General features: G+C 43.2%; 1 protein-coding gene across 1 annotated transcript in view; it reads right to left on the reverse strand.

The window, feature by feature from the left end:
• Nucleotides 1-19,314, reverse strand: part of cpe (carboxypeptidase E) — a 108,303-nt gene that overhangs the window by 26,308 nt on the left and 62,681 nt on the right. Inside the window, exons 2-5 of the mRNA XM_072576019.1 lie at nt 17,459-17,655; nt 10,252-10,419; nt 6,557-6,674; nt 737-919 (exon numbers count right to left, since the gene is read on the reverse strand). Coding sequence (XP_072432120.1) covers nt 737-919; nt 6,557-6,674; nt 10,252-10,419; nt 17,459-17,655 — 666 coding nt within the window. The remainder of the gene's footprint in view (nt 1-736; nt 920-6,556; nt 6,675-10,251; nt 10,420-17,458; nt 17,656-19,314) is intronic.

Here is a 19,314-nt window from a genome sequence, read left to right on the forward strand (position 1 = left end):
AATATCCAGCACTTACCTAAAGTCCAGTCTCCACTTCAATGGGGTTCATCCAAATCCCAGGAATGGTCACTGCTCAAACCTGGCACTGCTGGGTAAACGTAAATGTCTGGCAGCTCTCAAAAACTAGCACTTTCTCCCCAGATGAGGGTGATAGTTTCACCTAGTGCCAATTAATGCCCTACCAAGTATACAATGGCTGCACAGCATCTGGCTTTTTGGTGGTTGGGTTTAGTCAGGAGTTCAGCAAAAATTGCACTGTGAAATCAGCTTCCCACAACTTTAGCACTTAATGTAGAGCAAAATCACACGTTGGTGCTGAGGGATTGGGGAATGACAGAGGTAAATGTAAACAGAGGCGCCGCCTGCCTTATGGAGGTGGATATGAAGATCAAAGAAGAGATTGGTTTACTAATGGCATCCTGGCTCAATTCATTCCTCAACTGAACTGACTACAAAAGAAACAAAAAGCAGGTGAACATGCCACTAATCACATTTCCTATTTGTAGATATATGGAAACTGGCTTCCTCATTAACCCACCGAACAAATTTCACGAGGCTTGAAAGTCAAAACCTCTGGAACATCATGAGGACAAGAAATTGTAGCAGTTCTGCTGAGAGTTATGTAACTAAGCGCAATAACAAAAATAAGTAAAGTACAGATGGAAAACTATTACAGAGGACTGAATTTGACTGCACTGTCCAAAAACATGCCCTCCATAAATGCATTTTCACTTACCCCCTGGAACATTGTACCATGCTCCTCCATTGGTTATTCCATCAATAAAGCTGGTATCATCATCATTCTGACGGCATGGTGGTCTATTGGGAGTAGACATGACTGGATTTAAAGAAGCATATGCCTCAGCCAGGCTTTTAAAAATCTTGTCATCTGGGCACTCACTATATTCATGGGTAGAACCTACAAGAAACAAGGATCCATTTTTGAAGCAATCTACTTGAATGAACACGAATGCTCTTATAATACAAACAATTTTTTTTAACAGCAATTAAGCATACTATGTAAACGAAGCTCAATTAACTGATTCACTGTGGCTCAGCTCACTGCACAAACATTATATTGGATTTGCATGTGGACTGCTTGGTTGTGGACTTCAGGTGACTGATTAGACCCTACTTTGGCCCATGATATGAGATCTAATTAATATTATATAATAATAGTCCTTATTGTGTGAACACTCTGACTGGTATGTGGGTTAAGTTGGCAGGCAGAGCATAGTACATGCATACTTGTACTCACCGCTGGTTCTCAGTTATGAGCTAGTGTCCCAAGAGGAAATTCATAGGTGTGAATCTGAGAGCATCAAAATCCATAAACACCTCCATCTGAAAGGACAAGGGCAACAGAACACTACAACCTGCAAGTTCCCCTCACCATCCTGACATGGAAATATATCACCGTTCCTTCACGGTCGCTGGATCAAAATCCTGGAATGCCCTCCCTAATAGCATTGTGGGTCAACCTACAGCATGAGGACCGTAGTTCAAGAAGGCAGCTCACACCAGCCTCTCAAGGGCAATTAGGGATGAGCCAGCTGGTCCAGCCAGTGATAGCCACATCCCATGAGTGAATAAAACAAAAGTATAACATTGCATAGGAAATGGAATCCTATCCTAATTTTTGTTGTATAGCTGACAGGGATACAGAGTTTGCCCTCACTTACTGGGCTCCAGTACCCTGTTGTTGCCACTCCCCAGCCCTGACAACTGATGAAGATTCAAGATTAAAGTGGGCTGGAAAAGCACAGCAGGTCAGGCAGCATCCAACGAGCAGGAAAATCAACGTTTCCGGCAACTGCCCTTCATCAGGAATGAAGCAGGAAGCCTCCGGGGTGGAGGGTTAATGGGAGGGGAGTGGGGCTCGGGAGAAGGTAGCTAAGAGTGCAATAGGTGGATGGAGGTGGGGGTAAAAAGGTGATAGGTCAGAGAGGAGGGTGGAGCGGATAGGTGGGAAGAAAGATTTGCAGGTAGGACAGGTCATGAGGATGGTGCTGAGATGGCAGGTTGGAACTGGGTAAGATTGGGGGAGGGGAAATGAGGAAACTGGTGAAGTCCACCTTGATGCCCTGCAGTTGAAGTGTTCCGAGGCCAAAGATGAGGCATTCTTCCTCCAGGTGTCGGGCAGTGAGGGAGAGGCGGTGGAGGGAGGCCCAGTACCTGCATGACGAGAACGAGGGTAGGTCCGATCAAGGACAGTGGTGGGAGACTGTGTATTGAGTCGGAAGAGATAGGAGAGGTCTTGAACAAGTACTTCTCTTCAGTATTTACGAACGAGAGGGACTGTATTGTTGAAGAGGAGAGTGTGAAACGGACTGATAAGCTAGAAGAGATATCTGTTAGGAAGGAAGATGTGTTGGACATTTTGAACAACTTGAGGATAGACAAGTCCCCCGGGCCTGACGGGATATATCCTAGGATTATGTGGGAAGCAAGAGAGGAAATTGCAGTACCGTTGGCAATGATCTTCTCGTCTTCACTGGCAACGGGGGTGGTACCAGGGGACTGGAGAGTAGCGAATGTTGTGCCCCTGTTCAAAAAAGGGAATAGGGATAACCCCGGGAATTACAGGCCAGTTAGTCTTACTTCTGTGGTAGGCAAAGTAATGGAAAGGGTACTGAGGGATAGGATTTACGAGTATCTGGAACGGCACTGCTTGATTAGGGACAGCCAGCACGGATTTGTGAAGGGTAGGTCTTGCCTTACAAGTCTTATTGAATTCTTCGAGGAGGTGACCAAGCATGTGGATGAGGGTAGAGCAGTGGATGTAGTGTACATGGATTTTAGTAAGGCATTTGATAAGGTTCCCCATGGTAGGCTTATGCGGAAAGTCAGGAGGCATGGGATAGAGGGAAATTTGGCCAATTGGATAGAAAACTGGCTAACCGGTCGAAGTCAGAGAGTGGTAGTAGATGGTAAATATTCAGCATGGAGTCCAGTTACAAGTGGAGTTCCGCAGGGATCAGTTCTGGGTCCTCTGCTGTTTGTAATTTTTATTAATGACTTAGATGAGGGAGTCGAAGGGTGGGTCAGTAAATTTGCAGATGATACAAAGATAGGTGGAGTTGTGGACAGTGAGGAGGGCTGTTGTCGGCTGCAGAGGGACTTAGATATGATGCAGAGCTGGGCTGAGGAGTGGCAGATGGAGTTCAACCCTGCCAAGTGTGAAGTTGTCCATTTTGGAAGAACAAATAAGAATGCGGAATACAGGGTTAATGGTAGGGTTCTTGGTCAGGTGGAGGAACAGAGGGATCTTGGGGTCTATGTACATAGATCTTTGAAGGTTGCCACTCAGGTGGATAGAGTTTGTAAGAAGGCCTATGGAGTATTATCGTTCATTAGCAGAGGGATTGAATTCAAGAGTCGTGAGGTGATGTTGCAGCTGTACAGGACTTTGGTTAGGCCACATTTGGAGTACTGTGTGCAGTTCTGGTCGCCTCACTTTAGGAAAGATGTGGAAGCTTTGGAGAGGGTGCAGAGAAGATTTACCAGGATGTTGCCTGGAATGGAGAGTAGGTCGTACGAGGATAGGTTGAGAGTTCTCGGCCTTTTCTCGTTGGAACGGCGAAGGATGAGGGGTGACTTGATAGAGGTTTATAAGATGATCAGAGGAATAGATAGAGTAGACAGTCAGAAACTTTTTCCCCGGGTACAACAGAGTGTTACAAGGGGACATAAATTTAAGGTGAAGGGTGGAAGGTATAGGGGAGATGTCAGGGGTGGGTTCTTCACCCAGAGAGTGGTGGGGGCATGGAATGCGCTGCCCGTGGGAGTGGTAGAGTCAGATTCATTGGCGACCTTTAAGCGGCATTTGGATAGGTACATGGATGGGTGCTTAATCTAGGATAGAAGTTCGGCACAACATCGTGGGCCGAAGGGCCTGTTCTGTGCTGTATTGTTCTATGTTCTATGTTCTATGTTCTATGTCCTGGGCAGAGTGGGAGGGGGGAGTTGAAATATTCAGCCACGGGGCTGTTGGCTTGATTGGTGCAAGTGTCCCAGAGATGTTCTCTAAAGCAATCTGAGAAGCGCTCTTCATTCCTGATGAAGGGCTTTGGCCCGAAATGTTGATTTTCCTGCTCCTCAGATGCTGTCTGACCTGCTGTGTTTTTCCAGCATCACTCTAATCTTGACTCTAATCACCAGCATCTGCAGTCCTCACTTTTGCCTACTGATGAAGAGTGTCTTGACAGGAAGGAGTTTGGTACGGGAGGTAAAGAGGTGGAGAAGCAGGCAAGGAGTAAACATCATGGGAGGTGGTGTTGGTGGGCGGGGGAAAGATACTGGGTCAGCAAGAGAGAAAGGGTGGTGGGGTGGAAGGGAGCACAAAGAAAGGACAGGATAGGTGACATTGGAGTGGAGGATGAGGTGGCATGGATAGGACGGCATGGGAGGGGGCTGCAATGGCGTGGAAGATTTGAAATAAGGTTGAAATGGGTCAGTGTTGGAGGGATGGAATGGAATATGGTAGGCAGAAGAGGAGAGGGTGGGAGGGAAGGTAGGATATGAGAAGAAACGGGATGGTGTGAACAGGATGGAAAGGTATGAGATGGGGATTTTTTAAAAAAACTGTTGCAATAAATGTATCAATTAAACAGAAAATGTTTTCCTGATCTCTGCTATTCAGGAGGTAAAGGATTTCAGAAACTCCACTGCTGATCTCCACACATTTGCTTTTCCACATTTCACCATCCTTCTTGCTTCTTCTGTCAAATCAAACTTGAACTAATATTAGAGTGGGCAAATGTTTCTTGGTACAATTATGTACATATGTACAATTTTAAAAGTAAAGTTATGATTTATTACAGTTTGTAATAATGGAGTAATTACAAAGAATGGTCACTTGGATGAGGTACTAAAGGTATTTGAAAGCCAACCAACAGTTTTCTGACATACACAATGAATTTAAATTGGATTGTATACGCAAAAGGTGTAACGATGATTTAGGTCTGAACAATGGATGCCAACCTTTAGATTGTGCAGAGCTGCCTTATAATGTGAGTGCACTTTCTGAATACCATGTTAACATCATAAGGAGATATTCAGCATCCAAGAGCCATATTTTGTGAGTCACTTCAATTCAATGTAACAATCTGAATCAAACCTTAATTTTCAGTTTATCAAATAAGATCGCAAATCAAACTCTTCATTGCTAACTGTGCCGGCATATGGAGGATTTTAAGTAAACTAATCACTAATGTTATCAAGGTCAGTCTGCTATTAGTCTCAAAAAGGAACACCGTGCACAAGAGGGAAACACAGGCATTTTCTGAGATAACATGCTCACTTGGTAGCTTTCTTTATCCCTGGTTAGTCCCTGATAATCTATTTGGATTTCTCTTTGCATCAACATATCTTAAATGTTTACAATATCGAATACATAATACTACAATGTTATGTCTGTCTACAATCACTTCTACATAAACAAAGCAAATTCTCAAGGCTTTTCTTCTAGATACGTAACCATAATAGCAGGAACAATAGTTTGATTGATAGCAGAAATAACTACTTTTCGGCGAAACCTACTTTGATATCAGGATGCATGTAACATCAGGGAAAGAGGAACAAAGAGAAACAAATTGCATACATATATAAAGGGAAAAAGCAAACATGAGAGTTTCAAGTTTAGACACAACTATCTTTGTCTGAAAATTGAATTTTTAAAAGAACAATGTCTAAAAAGCACCTCAAAATATTATATCTGTCAATTTCATGAAGTAGCCACATTCATCGACATAAATTGTCCAAAGCTCTATTAGATTAGATTACCTACAGTGTGGAAACAGGCCCTTCGGCCCAACAAGTCCACACCGACCCGCAACCCACCCATTCCCCTACATTTACCCCTTTTACCTAACACAATGGGCAACTTAGCATGGCCAATTCACCTGACCTGCACATCTTTGGACTCTGGGAGGAAACCGGAGCACCCGGAGGAAACCCACGCAGACACGAGGAGAATGTGCAAACTCCACACAGTCAGTCGCCTGAGTCAGGAATTGAACCGGGTCTCTGGCGCTGTAAGGCAGCAGTGCTAACCACTGTGCCACCATGCAGCCCATAAAACCTCTATGAAAACCATTAGCTAAGGTTTCATAAGGTGAATGAATTAATTTGGTAACCCCTATTCCTCCACTTTGACAACATCCGTCAAACTGATATTCTTTTTTCAAAAACTTATTTCTAGAACTGTAACACTGAGAAAATCCAAAAGAAGCAAAGTTACCAGAACAAGAAAATTCTGAAAAATCAACTTGATATTTTTGCCCCAGTGACAAGCGTGCATGACAGAAAACAATTGTGTTGGAACATGCCTGATAATGTCTGCTTTACAAACTTCAGGTGGTGGGATGGAAATTATTTGCTCCCTCCTCTGAAACTTTGCAAGGTCCCACTCTCTGCTGCCCCCCGACAGTCTTTGGACTTGACATCAAGACAGTAACCCCAAGAGAGGCCATCATGGCTTTATTTTGTTGTCTTTCATGTTTCATAACTGTCTGGCAAACATTGTTTATCGTCAGTTTTTTTATTTTGTATTTACCAGTGCGAGTCTCATCATAGGGATAATTCGCAACGACATCACCACCGTGAAGATTGGCTGAGAGAACAAATGGGATATCCATGATCCAGTGAATGATGGCTTTGGTCTCCGGTGCAAGCTGTGGGAATAAAACTCTCTCAGTACAACATGCATCACACGTTTATACAAGATTATCCTCAATTATGGTCAGTAAAGAAAATACTTCAATATGCATATACGTTGAGTTTAAGTGAAGACTCCTGAACATGGGTTATTTACCACAAGAGTTTGGTGTTTGCTGCTCTAAAAGTCTTTATTTCACTATTAATCCATTACTGTGCCATGGCATTCTTTTTTAAGCAGAGATTTATTTCTCTAATTCTCAGCCACTTAATACAACCAGAACAGTCGACTGCTTCAGCAATGTGGAAGAAAGCTCTGTGGTTTGAGATGAACACAGAGCAAATCCCCCACCTAGTGGACTGGTTGAGTATAAATTCAAATGTGAATAAGCACAGCACACACAGCTTTTCATCCAGTCATATCCATTATCGTAAACAAAGGCACCTTCCATGCCTGTACACATCTATCAGCATACTACACCAAATATTGCTCAAAGCCAAGGTCTTTTCCCCAGGATAGGGGAGCCCAAAATTAGAGGGCATAGGTTTAGAGTGAGAGGCGAAAGATGTTAAAGGGACCTGAGGGGTAACTTTTTCCACGCAGAGGGTGGTGCGTGTATGAAATAAGCTACCAGAGGAAGTGGTGAAGGCTGGTACAATTGCAACATTTAAAAGGCATCTTGATGGGTATATGAATAGTGAAAGGCTTTTGCCCGAAACGTTGATTCCCCTGCTCCTCAGATGCTGCCTGACCTGCTGTGCTTTTCCAGCACCACACTCTTTACTCTAAATCGCCAACACCTGCAGTCCTCACTTTTGCTTAGAGGGATATAGGCCTAGCGCTGGTAAATGGGACTCTATTAACTTAGGCTATCTGGTCAGCATGGACAAGTTGGACCGAAGGGTCCACTTTCATGCTGACTCTATTACTCTATTGGCCTACATGAATTCAATGTTAGCAAAATAGGAAGAATGATTAGTTCAACCAACCAGTCACTGCAATAAAACGTGTTAAGAATCTCAGCAATTCCAGCTTACAGTTGATTTTCCCAATACGTTCACTACACTAAATCTCACTTGTATATTGCTATACTGCTGTGCTTGTGTTATAGGATTCTGAAGCGTAGAAAATACATTTTTCCAACTGTCAGCCTCAGCAAATCCGACAAGTTTACTGCAGTGAGACCACTGGCTGTGTGGGACATGTTGGTAGTCGCACACAACATGAGAGCAATATAAAAAGAGCTTACCATGAAATACCTATGCCCATAGCAAGCCTAACTTAAATAGCAATAACAGGAATGAGGGAAACTCACAACAGAGTAGCAGTCTATCATTAACAAGCAACTCAGAGTGGACTGCCATTTTTATTGCCTTAGGCCAGCTAAATGTAATGTATTCATTAGTTGTCAAGGTGGACTGTCCTCCCACATCAGACAATGGTAAAGAGCAGAGAGGTGATGTTGTAGTCGCACCTTCCGACAGGAGTGTGCACATTTCTTTCTATGTTACAACTGATACTTTCAAACATGTTATACAATATAAGCTGGGAAAATTGATGTAAATGGTTTGTGACTATTACCTAATTACAAACCTGAATAAATCCACACCAAAACGTACTTATTCTTCCTAGTCAGAATATATTAAATAACTTGCAACTAGAAACACCCCATGCTCGATTTATCCACCTTTAGTTCTTTGATAATTAATTTTTAAAATGCATCAATTCCAGATACAGAGTCTCCAACAGGAGGGAATTTCAAATTTCCACTACCTTTGATGTGAAAAAGGTACTTGATAATTTAACTCCAGGATGTCTTAACCCTCAGTTTAAGATTGTGCCCTTTGTTCTGGTGACCTAGCGCAAGATTTTCCATTGAAGTTACAGTACATCAAGTTCCCCAAAACAGCTCTCACTGACCTGGATAGGAAATTGGGCAGACAACCCACTATAGGGTAGATTTTTGACCGAAGGGTTATAATTGATGGTGCTGAAATATTCAAATTAAAAATGTGCTTTATTGTATACTTCCTGCCGTTTGCACTCTAGAAAACGTTGAATTATCTTTGAAAGTGAAGACAGGAATTTGAAATTTAAAGTTCCTAGTTTATGAATGTAATCGCAGTGATTTGGAAAAGGTAGGGTTAAGTCTGAGAGGCCAACACCATGCTATAATGCAGCAAGGTCTTCGCAACCAGTTACCAGTTGCTCCCAACATTCCCTTTTGCCCTGCACATTGAGGCAGGCTCCCCAACAAAGATGGAAATTCAACCAAGAATCCATCAAATAGATTTAAATCAACCTGCCCTTCCATAAAACAGATTTCCTACTTTTTTTGTGTGTTTACGTATTACGTGATATGGTGCAAAACTATCACATTATACGAAGGTTAAGTGCAAGACGCGGCTTATTAAAAATTTTGCAGAGCATAGATAACTTATTCATTTTTAAAATTTTATCTTTAGCTCCAATGTCAGATTACATGCCAGCTAATGTGGGCGGCACGGTGGCGCAGTGGTTAGCACTGCTGCCTCACAGCACCAGAGACCCGGGTTCAATTCCCGCCTCAGGCGACTGACTGTGTGGAGTTTGCACATTCTCCCAGTGTCTGCGTGGGTTTCCTCCGGGTGCTCCGGTTTCCTCCCATAGTCCAAAGATGTGCAGGTTAGGTGAATTGGCCATGCTAAATTGCCCGTAGTATTAGGTAAGGGGTAAATGTAGGGGTATGGGTGGGTTGCGCTTCGGCGGGGCGGTGTGGACTTGTTGGGCCGAAGGGCCTGTTTCCACACTGTAATGTAATCTAATCTAATCAGCTTCTTCTCGGGCCTCCACTGCTGAAACATTGGCAACTAAGGGCTAATTACGTGATTTTTAATGACTTCCTGAGGTGCTGGTTTTTACCTTCCACCTCCCCTGATAGAGCTGACACCACAAAATAATAAAGCGAGGTTTAATGAAACTCAATAACTTCTGTGGAGTGGCTCACTGGAAACACCAAGTAAGGAGTTTAAAAACTCATTTTTTTTTTTAATTTCAAGGAAGTTGAAGGAGATGGAAAAGCTGGGAAAAGAGAAAATTAAGATTTAATATTAAATAACCTGGTGGTAATTGGAGCTCCACTCAACCTAAATGGGGAATATTGGTGTTCTGATGAAGGGTCATCAGCTTGAAACATTAACTTTGTTTCTCACTGCAAATGTTGCTAGACCTGCTGAGTGTTTCCAGTTTTATCTATTGTTATTTCATACTACAACATGCATAGGAGATACATGAGCCAACCCCTATCTTATCAAGGCTGCATCTACCTCTCCTGGTTACTGGAACAAATGGATGGAACAATCAGGCACTTTCAGGTTCACTATTGTCATAACTCTATGTAATGTTTCTGGCTGTAGTGCTTTCTGTTATCAACCCTATTATGTGTTAATGCTTTTGAAAGAGATAAAACTGGGGTGTATAAAGACAAAGACAATCTTCTGCCCAAACAGTTCCATACATAACAACACATGAAGAAATGTTTGGGACAATGTATCAAGCTTCTCGTTAGTCAGGAGCAGCTACTTTGTCCCACATCCCAGCAGTCATCTCCCTACCTTGGAGTTTCTGTCCACAGAAAGCTTTATATTTTTCAGGAGATGGTTGTTAGGCCCTCCTTCTCTTTCATACACATAGACAATCCTGTCAAGATCGAGAAAATTTCTGTTGAGGTCTATTCCTTGTGCATTGGTACGACCCACAAACCAATCCTTCAGATCACCAGTCTACAGAGGGGAAAAAAAAACAAGGTGAGGAGAAGCTACATAAAAATGTACTGCTGCACACAATCGAAGTTAGCTGTAAGACAAAAACCAAATATTTCTTGAAAATTAGGCATAGGCATTGAGATGACTAGTAATTGTTCAATTGCACTTTTATTCTTATTTTGAAAAGGACATATTTTACTAAAATCGGAATATAAAGTCGTATGAAAGGTTATGGTGAAGGGTGTAATTGAAAGGAGAGTCACCTAATAGAGAACAGGCTTTTTGTTCCTTCCATGCTGCACTGCGACAGAATTGTTAAAGACCTTCTTAGACAGACGCAAGTTTTAACCTTAAAAGGAGAAGCAAGCATTTGAAGTGAACACATAATCAAACCCCCTGAAAGACGGAGGCACTGTAAGAATTCCAATGAGGTCAGAGTTGATTGCAAGGCCAGGAATACAAGGAGCAATGAGGAGCTAAGAGTAGATCCATCAAAGGTAATGAACAAGAACTGATTTGTTAGATTTGGAAGAAATAGTGCCTTTGAAGAATTTAAAGCAGCATAAGATGGCTGTTTTGTCAAAGGGCATGAAGGATCATGGTGTGACAAAGCAGTGATTACACTGGGAAAAAAACTACAATGAAGGAAGTGTGAATACTATTGGACTATAAGTAAAAGAGTTCATTGATATTAAGCAGGATCAAAAAGAGGACCGGACTCCTCGTCATCGGACATGGTTCAGATCCGGCATTGCCTAAACAACCCACTAACCAGCTGTGGAGAGAAAAAGGTCCAGAGGATCAGCAGTCAACAAAAGCAGACAGAGAACGTGGGAAGGACCTGGATGTAATGGGCTAAACTTTGGTGGGAGAAAATCTGATGTAAATTGCTTCAAAAATGCAGGGTGTCAGGCCATCAGGGCTTTGGGAATCCAAAGACAACAACATTTAGTCATGGAGGTGTTGCCAAGTATTTCATACATAATTAGGTCATTAGGGGGAAAGGCTGTGTCAAAAACAATACTGGTACTATTAAATTAAATTCAAAATTACAAGTGATACATAATAACCCAAATTTAACTCATTGACATTTTTTCCCATGGGAACAGTGGTGGGGTTGGCTATGATGAGAAATTCAAATATGAAAAAGGATTACCTTTGTAAGAGATAGAATGAACAGGAACAAGGTTTCCAAATAAGAAACAGACTAGAGTAAAGAAATGGGACAAGGTCTGAAGTAGACATGCTAAAATAAAAGTTACTGTGCAGTTAGCTTATTGGCTTGTTATAATTAGACGATGAAATAAAAGCAGAATTGCCACACAAAGGAATTAAAGTAGGAAATCCTTCCTCTGGGAACATCGTTTTTAAGTGCCTGCGTGTAAAGGCATTGGCCCTGAAGAAAATGTTTGTAGAGCTGGATTGTGATCAGTGAGTCGATAGGGAACTGCTTTTTATCAAAGGTCAGGACATCTCTGCAATATCCTGAGAAGCAGCTTCGGGGGAAATTGTACGTCTTTCCTCCTCCCTCTGGGTACCTGCTGACATTGTCCTAATCTTCACGAAAGAAAGGGGCCCTGGAGTGAGATCGAAGTCGCTTGATATCCCCCACCCACCACCTCCCCGCGCCTCTCAGTTTACATTGATGGTGGAGTGCAGGTAGGTACACATATCCAGCACAGTTAACGAGTAGACAGTGGAGGATTTTGTGGGAAAAGTCAATCTGAGCCACAGTGGACCCTGCGCCATGAATCTCACTCAGCAAAACATGACAATAAAAATATGAAAGTTCCACCTCTAGTATTCATACAAGTCTATCCAAGTGCAGTGTAAGCCTGACACCACCTTCATTCAGATTTTTGTCAGGCTGTTTTTGTATTAGGAACATGGTCGTCCACTAGATGGTGGTAGAACCAAATCTGCCTGACAATGCAAGATGCAAATAATACAAGATACAATCAAAACAGAGTCTCCCTTACCTTAACTAAAATCCAGTCCTGTTCACTTAGAGCCCCAGTGCTCAGTGATTTACATCAGCACTAAGTCAAATCACTCCAAGATTTTAAATTCAAATCCTTTTCCTCCTATCACTCTGTAGCCACAGATGTCCCTATCTTTGTAATTTCATCAGATCCCACGTCCCTCTGAGTTGTCCACGCTCCTCTAACTTTGGCATCTCAAGCATCCAAGATCATGATCCCTCCAGGGCGGCACAGTGGCTCAGTGGTTAGCACTGCTGCCTCACAGTGCCAGGGACCCAGGTTCGATTCCAGCCTCGTGTGACTGTCTGTGTGGAGTTTGCGCATTCTCCCCGTGTCTGCGTGGGTTTCCTCTGGATGCTCTGGTTTCCTCCCACAATCCAAAAGGTGTGCAGGTCAGGTGAATTGGCCATGCTAAATTGCCCATAGTGTTAGGTGCATTAGTCAGGGGGAAATGGGTCTGGGTGTGTTCCCCTTCGGAAGGTCGGTATGGACTTGTTGGGCTGAAGGGCCTGTTTCCAAACTGTCAGTAATCTAATCTAATCTAATCATTAGCAGCTATGCCTTCGGCTGCCTAGGTCCTACATTTTATCTGTAATTATCTCCATCTCTTTCCCTTCCTTTACATCTCTCCTTATAATCTAGCCATGGGAGGACCAATGACACCAGTTCCAGCCACTATCTCTGACTGTAAATGACTGTTTAGAGACTCAATATTCTACCTGACCCTGAGCTGAACTTTCAATTCCATATCCTCTCAATAAGGAAAGACAGCTCCCATAGCATTAACCAATCTTGATACCTGCTCCCAAATTCTTCATCTATGCCTCTTCCTCCTCCAGGACCAATCCATAGAATCCCTACAATGTGGAAACAGCCCCTTCAGCCCAACAAGTCCACACCGACCCTCTGAAGAGTAACCCATTCCTCTACTATACTACATTTAGCCCAGACTAATGCAACCAACCTACACACCTGAACACTATGGGCAATTTAGCATGGCCAATTCACCTAACCTGCACATTTTTGTATTGTGGGAGGAAACCAGAGCACCCGTGGGAAGCCCACGCAGACACAGGGAGAATGTGCAAACTCCACATAAACAAACAGTCACCCGAGGCTGGAATCGAACCTGGGTCCCTGGCTCTGTGAGGCAGCAGCGCTAACCACTGAGCCGCCCTCCTTGATATCCCACTTCTCTTAGCTCATTGAAAACTCTGCTGGCCTGCTTACAAACCTGAACCAGGTTTCATTCACCTAAGTGTGTGCTTTTTCTCCCAAGACGTCAAATTTAATATTCTTACATGGTTCTTGCAATCACTCGAGGTCTTGTCCCTGTAAACCTCTCGAACACAAGAACCTCGAAGGCTGTTGTGTCACTGGAGTTCTGGATTTTCGTTCACTTGAACATTGCCTGGCCATGATTTCATTATCCTGGCTCAAAGCTTTGGAATACCCTCTAATCAGCACTAAAGGCATCGTGGGTGTATCTAAACCAAATGGAATACAGCTGTCCAGAAAGGCAACTCACCACCACCTTCTCAAGGGTGGCTGGGGATGGACAATAAATGTTGGCCCAGCCAACCCACCCCCCATATCCCATGACTGATTAAAAAAGCTCAGTAACTATACTTCTTTAAGAAGAATGTTCCTCCTAAAATTTAATTGTGCATGGAATGCATGATGCCTTTTCAATTTGCTTTTGTGCAGCTGTCCATGCATTAATTCACATAGAAGGAAGTCATATCTTTCAGGCAGTACACATCCACACCACTCCCCACAACTACTGAGGGGGAACATCATTTAAGACTATTATTAAAGTAGGAGGATATCTGAGAAAATGTTAGGAAGAGTTCGATTTATAATAGGACCCAGGCTATTCAACTGCAGGTATCAGAACGGCTTACAAAAATCAAGACAGGAGTGTCCCCAATGTGCCCCAAGTGCAAAATGGACATTGGTACTCTTACTCACTGCTTGTGGTCATGCCACACGATCCACAGGTATTGGGATGACATAGCGAGTGCTTTGGTAAAGGTTTTGGGAACTGAGGTTAGATTGGATCCGGTATCCCTCCTTTTGGGTTTCCCAAATCTTCCCTCCCTGGATGCTCATGGGATGAAATGGTTTAATAGTCTTTCTTTTTGTGTGAGGAAGAACATTCTAATGAGCTGGGTGTCAGAGAATCCCTCAGGGCTCTCGAGTTGGTGTAGGATAGTCATGGCACATATCCCCCAGACTTCCTTACAAATGTGGGGCACCAGAAAACAGAATTGTTTTACAGAACATGGCGGCCCTTTTTTGAATGATATTGATGTAGATATAATTGGTTATATTATTCAGGGCCTTTGTTTAGCCGTGAGGACTGTGTCTGTCAGTTTGGGGGCCTCTGGGAGGAAGAATCCCGAACAAATAAGGGTCTGCTTACTATTGCTCCCAGTGGTGGGGAGCTGTCTTGAGATTGCGCTGAGTGCAGTAATTTAATTGAATATCATTTAAGTTACCTTGTTATAATTTGGTTTAATTTTATTTCATCTGTTTATTTATTTTTTCTTCTTTCTCCTTGGTTGTTTATTAAACTGTAGTTTTTATAGGGTTTTTTTGTTTCTGTAGTCCATGGAGTAGAGTTGTAGTTTGTTTTCTATTATTGCTATAATATTATGAAGCTGTCATACTATTTCATATGGGTTTTGTAATTTTGTAAAAAAAACACCTAAAATGCTTTTTCAACAAAAATATTTATTATTAAAATTCACTTCTTTAATCAAGCTTTTCATCGGTCCTGCTAATGACAGCTTTGTGTTTCTCCAACTGCCTCTCTGGAGTGTGTTGCTGTATGTTTCTACATTGAAGGTGCTACATAATAGAACGTTGCAACACTGTTGGTACATAGTTGGAAGCTGATGTTAAAGTGAGGATAAGGGGAATGAGATTGGATGTGCAGAGAGCAGAGAAGAAATTATGAGGTCAAACTGTAAATGGGCGGCACGGTGGTTAGCACTGCTGCCTCACAGTGCCCGAGACCCGGGTTCAATTCCCGCCTCAGGCGACTGACTGTGTGGAGTTTGCACATTCTCCCCGTGTCTGCGTGGGTTTCCTCCGGGTGCTCCGGTTTCCTCCCACAGTCCAAAAATGTGCAGGTTAGGTGAATTGGCTATGGTAAATTGCCCATAGTGTTAGTTGCAAAGTAAATGTAGGGGAATGGGTCTGGGTGGGTGCGCTTCGGCGGGTCGGTGTGGACTTGTTGGGCTGAAGGGCCTGTTTCCACGCTGTAGGTGATCTAATCTAAATGGAACTCAGAGAGAGAGAGAGAGAGAGAGAGAGAGAGAGAGAGAGAGAGAGAGAGAGAGAGAGAGAGAGAGAGAGAGAGAGAGAGAGAGAGAAAAAAATGTAGAAAATGACCAGCATTAACTTTTTTTTTAAAAAAACTTTAAAGATTGTGTAAGGATGTGAGAAGGACTGAGTTTAAGAACCGCAAGGTTTTGCTGCAGGTCTATACAACCCTGCTTACACAATAGTTAGAATATTGTATCCAGTTCTGGTCACCTCATTACAGAAAGGATGTAGATGTTTTACAGAGGGTGCAGAGGCGATTTACCAGGGTGCTGTCTGGATTGGAGGGCTTGCCTTATGAAGAGAGGTTGAGTGAGCTCAGGCTTTTCACACTGGAGAGAAGAAGGAAGAGAGGTGACTTGACAGAGGTGTAGACAGTAATGAGAGACATAGATAGAGAGTAGATAGCCAGTGATGTTTCCCCAAAATGGCTGTCATGAGGAGTCATAATTTTAAGGTGATTGGAGGAAGGTAAAGGGGAGATGTCAGAGGCAAGTTATTTACGCAGAGAGTGGAGGGTGCGTGGAATGCACTGCCAGCGATGATAGTAGAGTCAGAAACATTAGGGACATTTAAGCGACTGCTGGACAAGCACATGGAGGGCAGTAAATTGAGGGGTCTGTAGGTTAGGTTGATCTTGGATGAAGATAAATGCTCAGCACAACTGCGTGGCCTGAAGGACCTGTACGGTACTGTCCTGTTCTATGTTCTATTTACAGCTTTTGCCGTAGTCAGAATCTGATAGTCAGGTTTCCCAGCAGCAAGTATGGAACCACGTATTGTACAGAGGTAGCAGGGCCCACACTTATCTCCAGTTCATACTGAGTTGCTGCAGTACAACTGCTGTTGCCAACTCTGGTCTGGCTGGGAAAGAATACCTGCCTGGATCCAAACTGAAAAAGTGTAGGTATAGCCACCAGATCAGAAAATGATTGGTTTTGGCAAGGGCAAATGGAATTTTGTCCAATTTGCTAAACTGCATTCCAGTACAATACAATTACCTTCAGATGCACAGAGGAAAATAAAATCTGTTTTTTTTTGTCAAATATCACTCATCGCGAGTGAAAACTGAATGTTTCTGAGCACAGTTTTTCCAAGCCATCATTCCACAGAAGTGACATATCAGTGAGTTGGGTGTGAAGGTTGTTCTGTTGCAACACTTGGATTTAAGCCTGGAAGCTAACTCTGTGTGGGGTTGGAAGAGTGGTGGTGTTGCTGACTAGTCGATACTGGCCACAGTAGGACAGGGCTAATGGATAGTCCTCGCTGAAGTGGTGAAGCAGATGGTGATCACGAGCGAAGCACTGCCTGATTGCGGGTAAAGCAGACAGAGGGACAGACCCACTCCCATGGCAATTGAAACAGCTAGGCCATAGTGCAGAGTTTGATGAATATCTCTCTGCACTTGGAGGAAGTGCTCTGTCCCTCCTGGCCCACAGGGAGTGCTGGAAAGCCACTAACTTTCATGGATTGAGCCCTTCTCACATTGGTCATGCTTCCAGAGACCTGGAAAACTCAACTGTCCCAGTTTAAGAACTGAATCACTGACAATCTGAAAGAGGGCAGCACTATTATAATATTTAAATTACCAAGCCTCCTCCTACATAAGGATTGGTCATCTATCCCTTGTCCCTTTAGAAGTAAGGCAGATTCTTTCTTCTGTTCTTTTCTATTTTAATCTGACACAGCCGGAACTCAACTGGTTTTATTTTGAAGTTAGGATTCAGTCCAGTGTCTCTGCTTACCTGTGAAGCTGCTTTCTCAAAGCCATCAGGATTCATGGAAGGCATGATGTGTATCCGCGTGCTGTGGATCAAACTGACAATTGTTTCATTTCCTTTTTGATATTCATTGCACAGATACTGTGCCAAGAAGACAAGGAGCTCTCTCCCCACTGCCTCGTTCCCGTGCATGTTGCCAACATATTTAAATTCTGGCTCCCCTGTAAGGCAAAAGGCAGATGGAAACAATAAGCAATTTTGCAAATATTCTGACATTCAGCCACCTCAGGAACTATTTAAACGGTCTATTGGGGAGTTTATAAAAGGTAGTGCCATATTCAGCATCACCTCCAGGGATTTATTCTGCTCACCATGTCTCTGGACTGCTGCAAATTATGCTGGATGCTTGGTCGAGACAGTTGATTGATTAGAATCATAGAATCCCTACAGTGCAGAAGCAGGTCATTCAGCCCAACAAGTCCACACTGACCCTCTGAACAGCATCCCACCCAGACCCACCCCCGATCTGATCCCTGTAACCCTGCATTTCCCATGGTTAATCTACCAAGCCTGCGCATCTCTGGATGCTACAGGCAATTTAACATGGCCAATTCACCTAACCTGCATATCTTTGGACTGTGGAAGGAAACCAGAGCACCCGGAGGCATGGGGAGAATGTACAAACTTCAAACACCCAAAGGTGTAATTGAATCTGGGACTCCAGTGCTATAAGGCAGCAGTGCTGTCCTATTGGTTGATTGCTGTCACATATATTGAAACACAGTGAAAGTGCTGTTTTGCATGCATTCATAATGTCGGCCTGAGCTGCGATCGGGAAAGGACAGTAGGTGCAGTCAACAGATTGTTTGGCTACTCACAGAGACTGTTATTGGTGACAAAGGGCTGTGAGCAGACCTGAACCTCAGCTCCTGGAGGTATTAGCAACTTGGTTATGGAGATTGTGGAAACCAAACAAAAAAAAAACAAATCACATATGCTTATGACCATTCCATTCCCCACAGTATGGAAACAGGCCCTACAGAGCGACCCTCTGAAGAGTAACCCACCAGGCCCATTCCCCCTGACTAACACACCTAACACTACAGGCAATTTAGCATGGCCAATTCACCTAACCTACACATCCCATGGCCAATTCACCTAACCTGCACATCTTTGGATTGTGGGAGGAAACTGGAGCACCCAGAGGAAACCCATGCAGACACGAGGATAATATGCAAACTCCACACAGACAGTCACCCAAGGTGGGACTCAAACCCGCTGGTGCTGTGAGGCAGCGGTGCGAGCCACTGTGCCGCCCCCAGAGTTAAACAGCCTGGATGGGAGGTGATGTAAAATAATAAAGCAGCAGCAGAACTTATTTTCAATATCAGGGAGCTGGTCAAGAAAGAGGAGAATGACAAAACAAATTTTCATTGGAAAAGATTACAAAATAGTGCAATATTGAAGAAGTTTTTGTGTTGCCATCAGTTGATTCACCGGGGAATAAACCAGTCTTCAAACGGTAGTGTACCACAAGCAATAATGAACCAGCAACTCACTTGACTTCAACAATAAAGCAAGTCAGACCGGGTATGAAAAGAGCTGCTGATTTTCCCACTGCATGCTAATGCCAGAATAAACTGCATGCCCAGAGTGCCCAGGATATTGTATACCATGTTTACACACCGGACACAAATCCTACAGAATAATAGCAGAACAAAATCAGTGGTTAACACAAGAGAATGGCCAATATTATCATTGGGATAGCATTGGAATATTTTAAAATTTGACAAATCACTTTATATATAAGCAATTGTATTACGGCATCTTTATATTGTTGCATTCATAAGGAAAAGGACTGTTAATATCTAACATTCAGC

Source organism: Chiloscyllium punctatum, chromosome 1, assembly GCF_047496795.1.
Source record: "Chiloscyllium punctatum isolate Juve2018m chromosome 1, sChiPun1.3, whole genome shotgun sequence".
NCBI classification, from domain to species: Eukaryota; Metazoa; Chordata; class Chondrichthyes; order Orectolobiformes; family Hemiscylliidae; genus Chiloscyllium; species Chiloscyllium punctatum.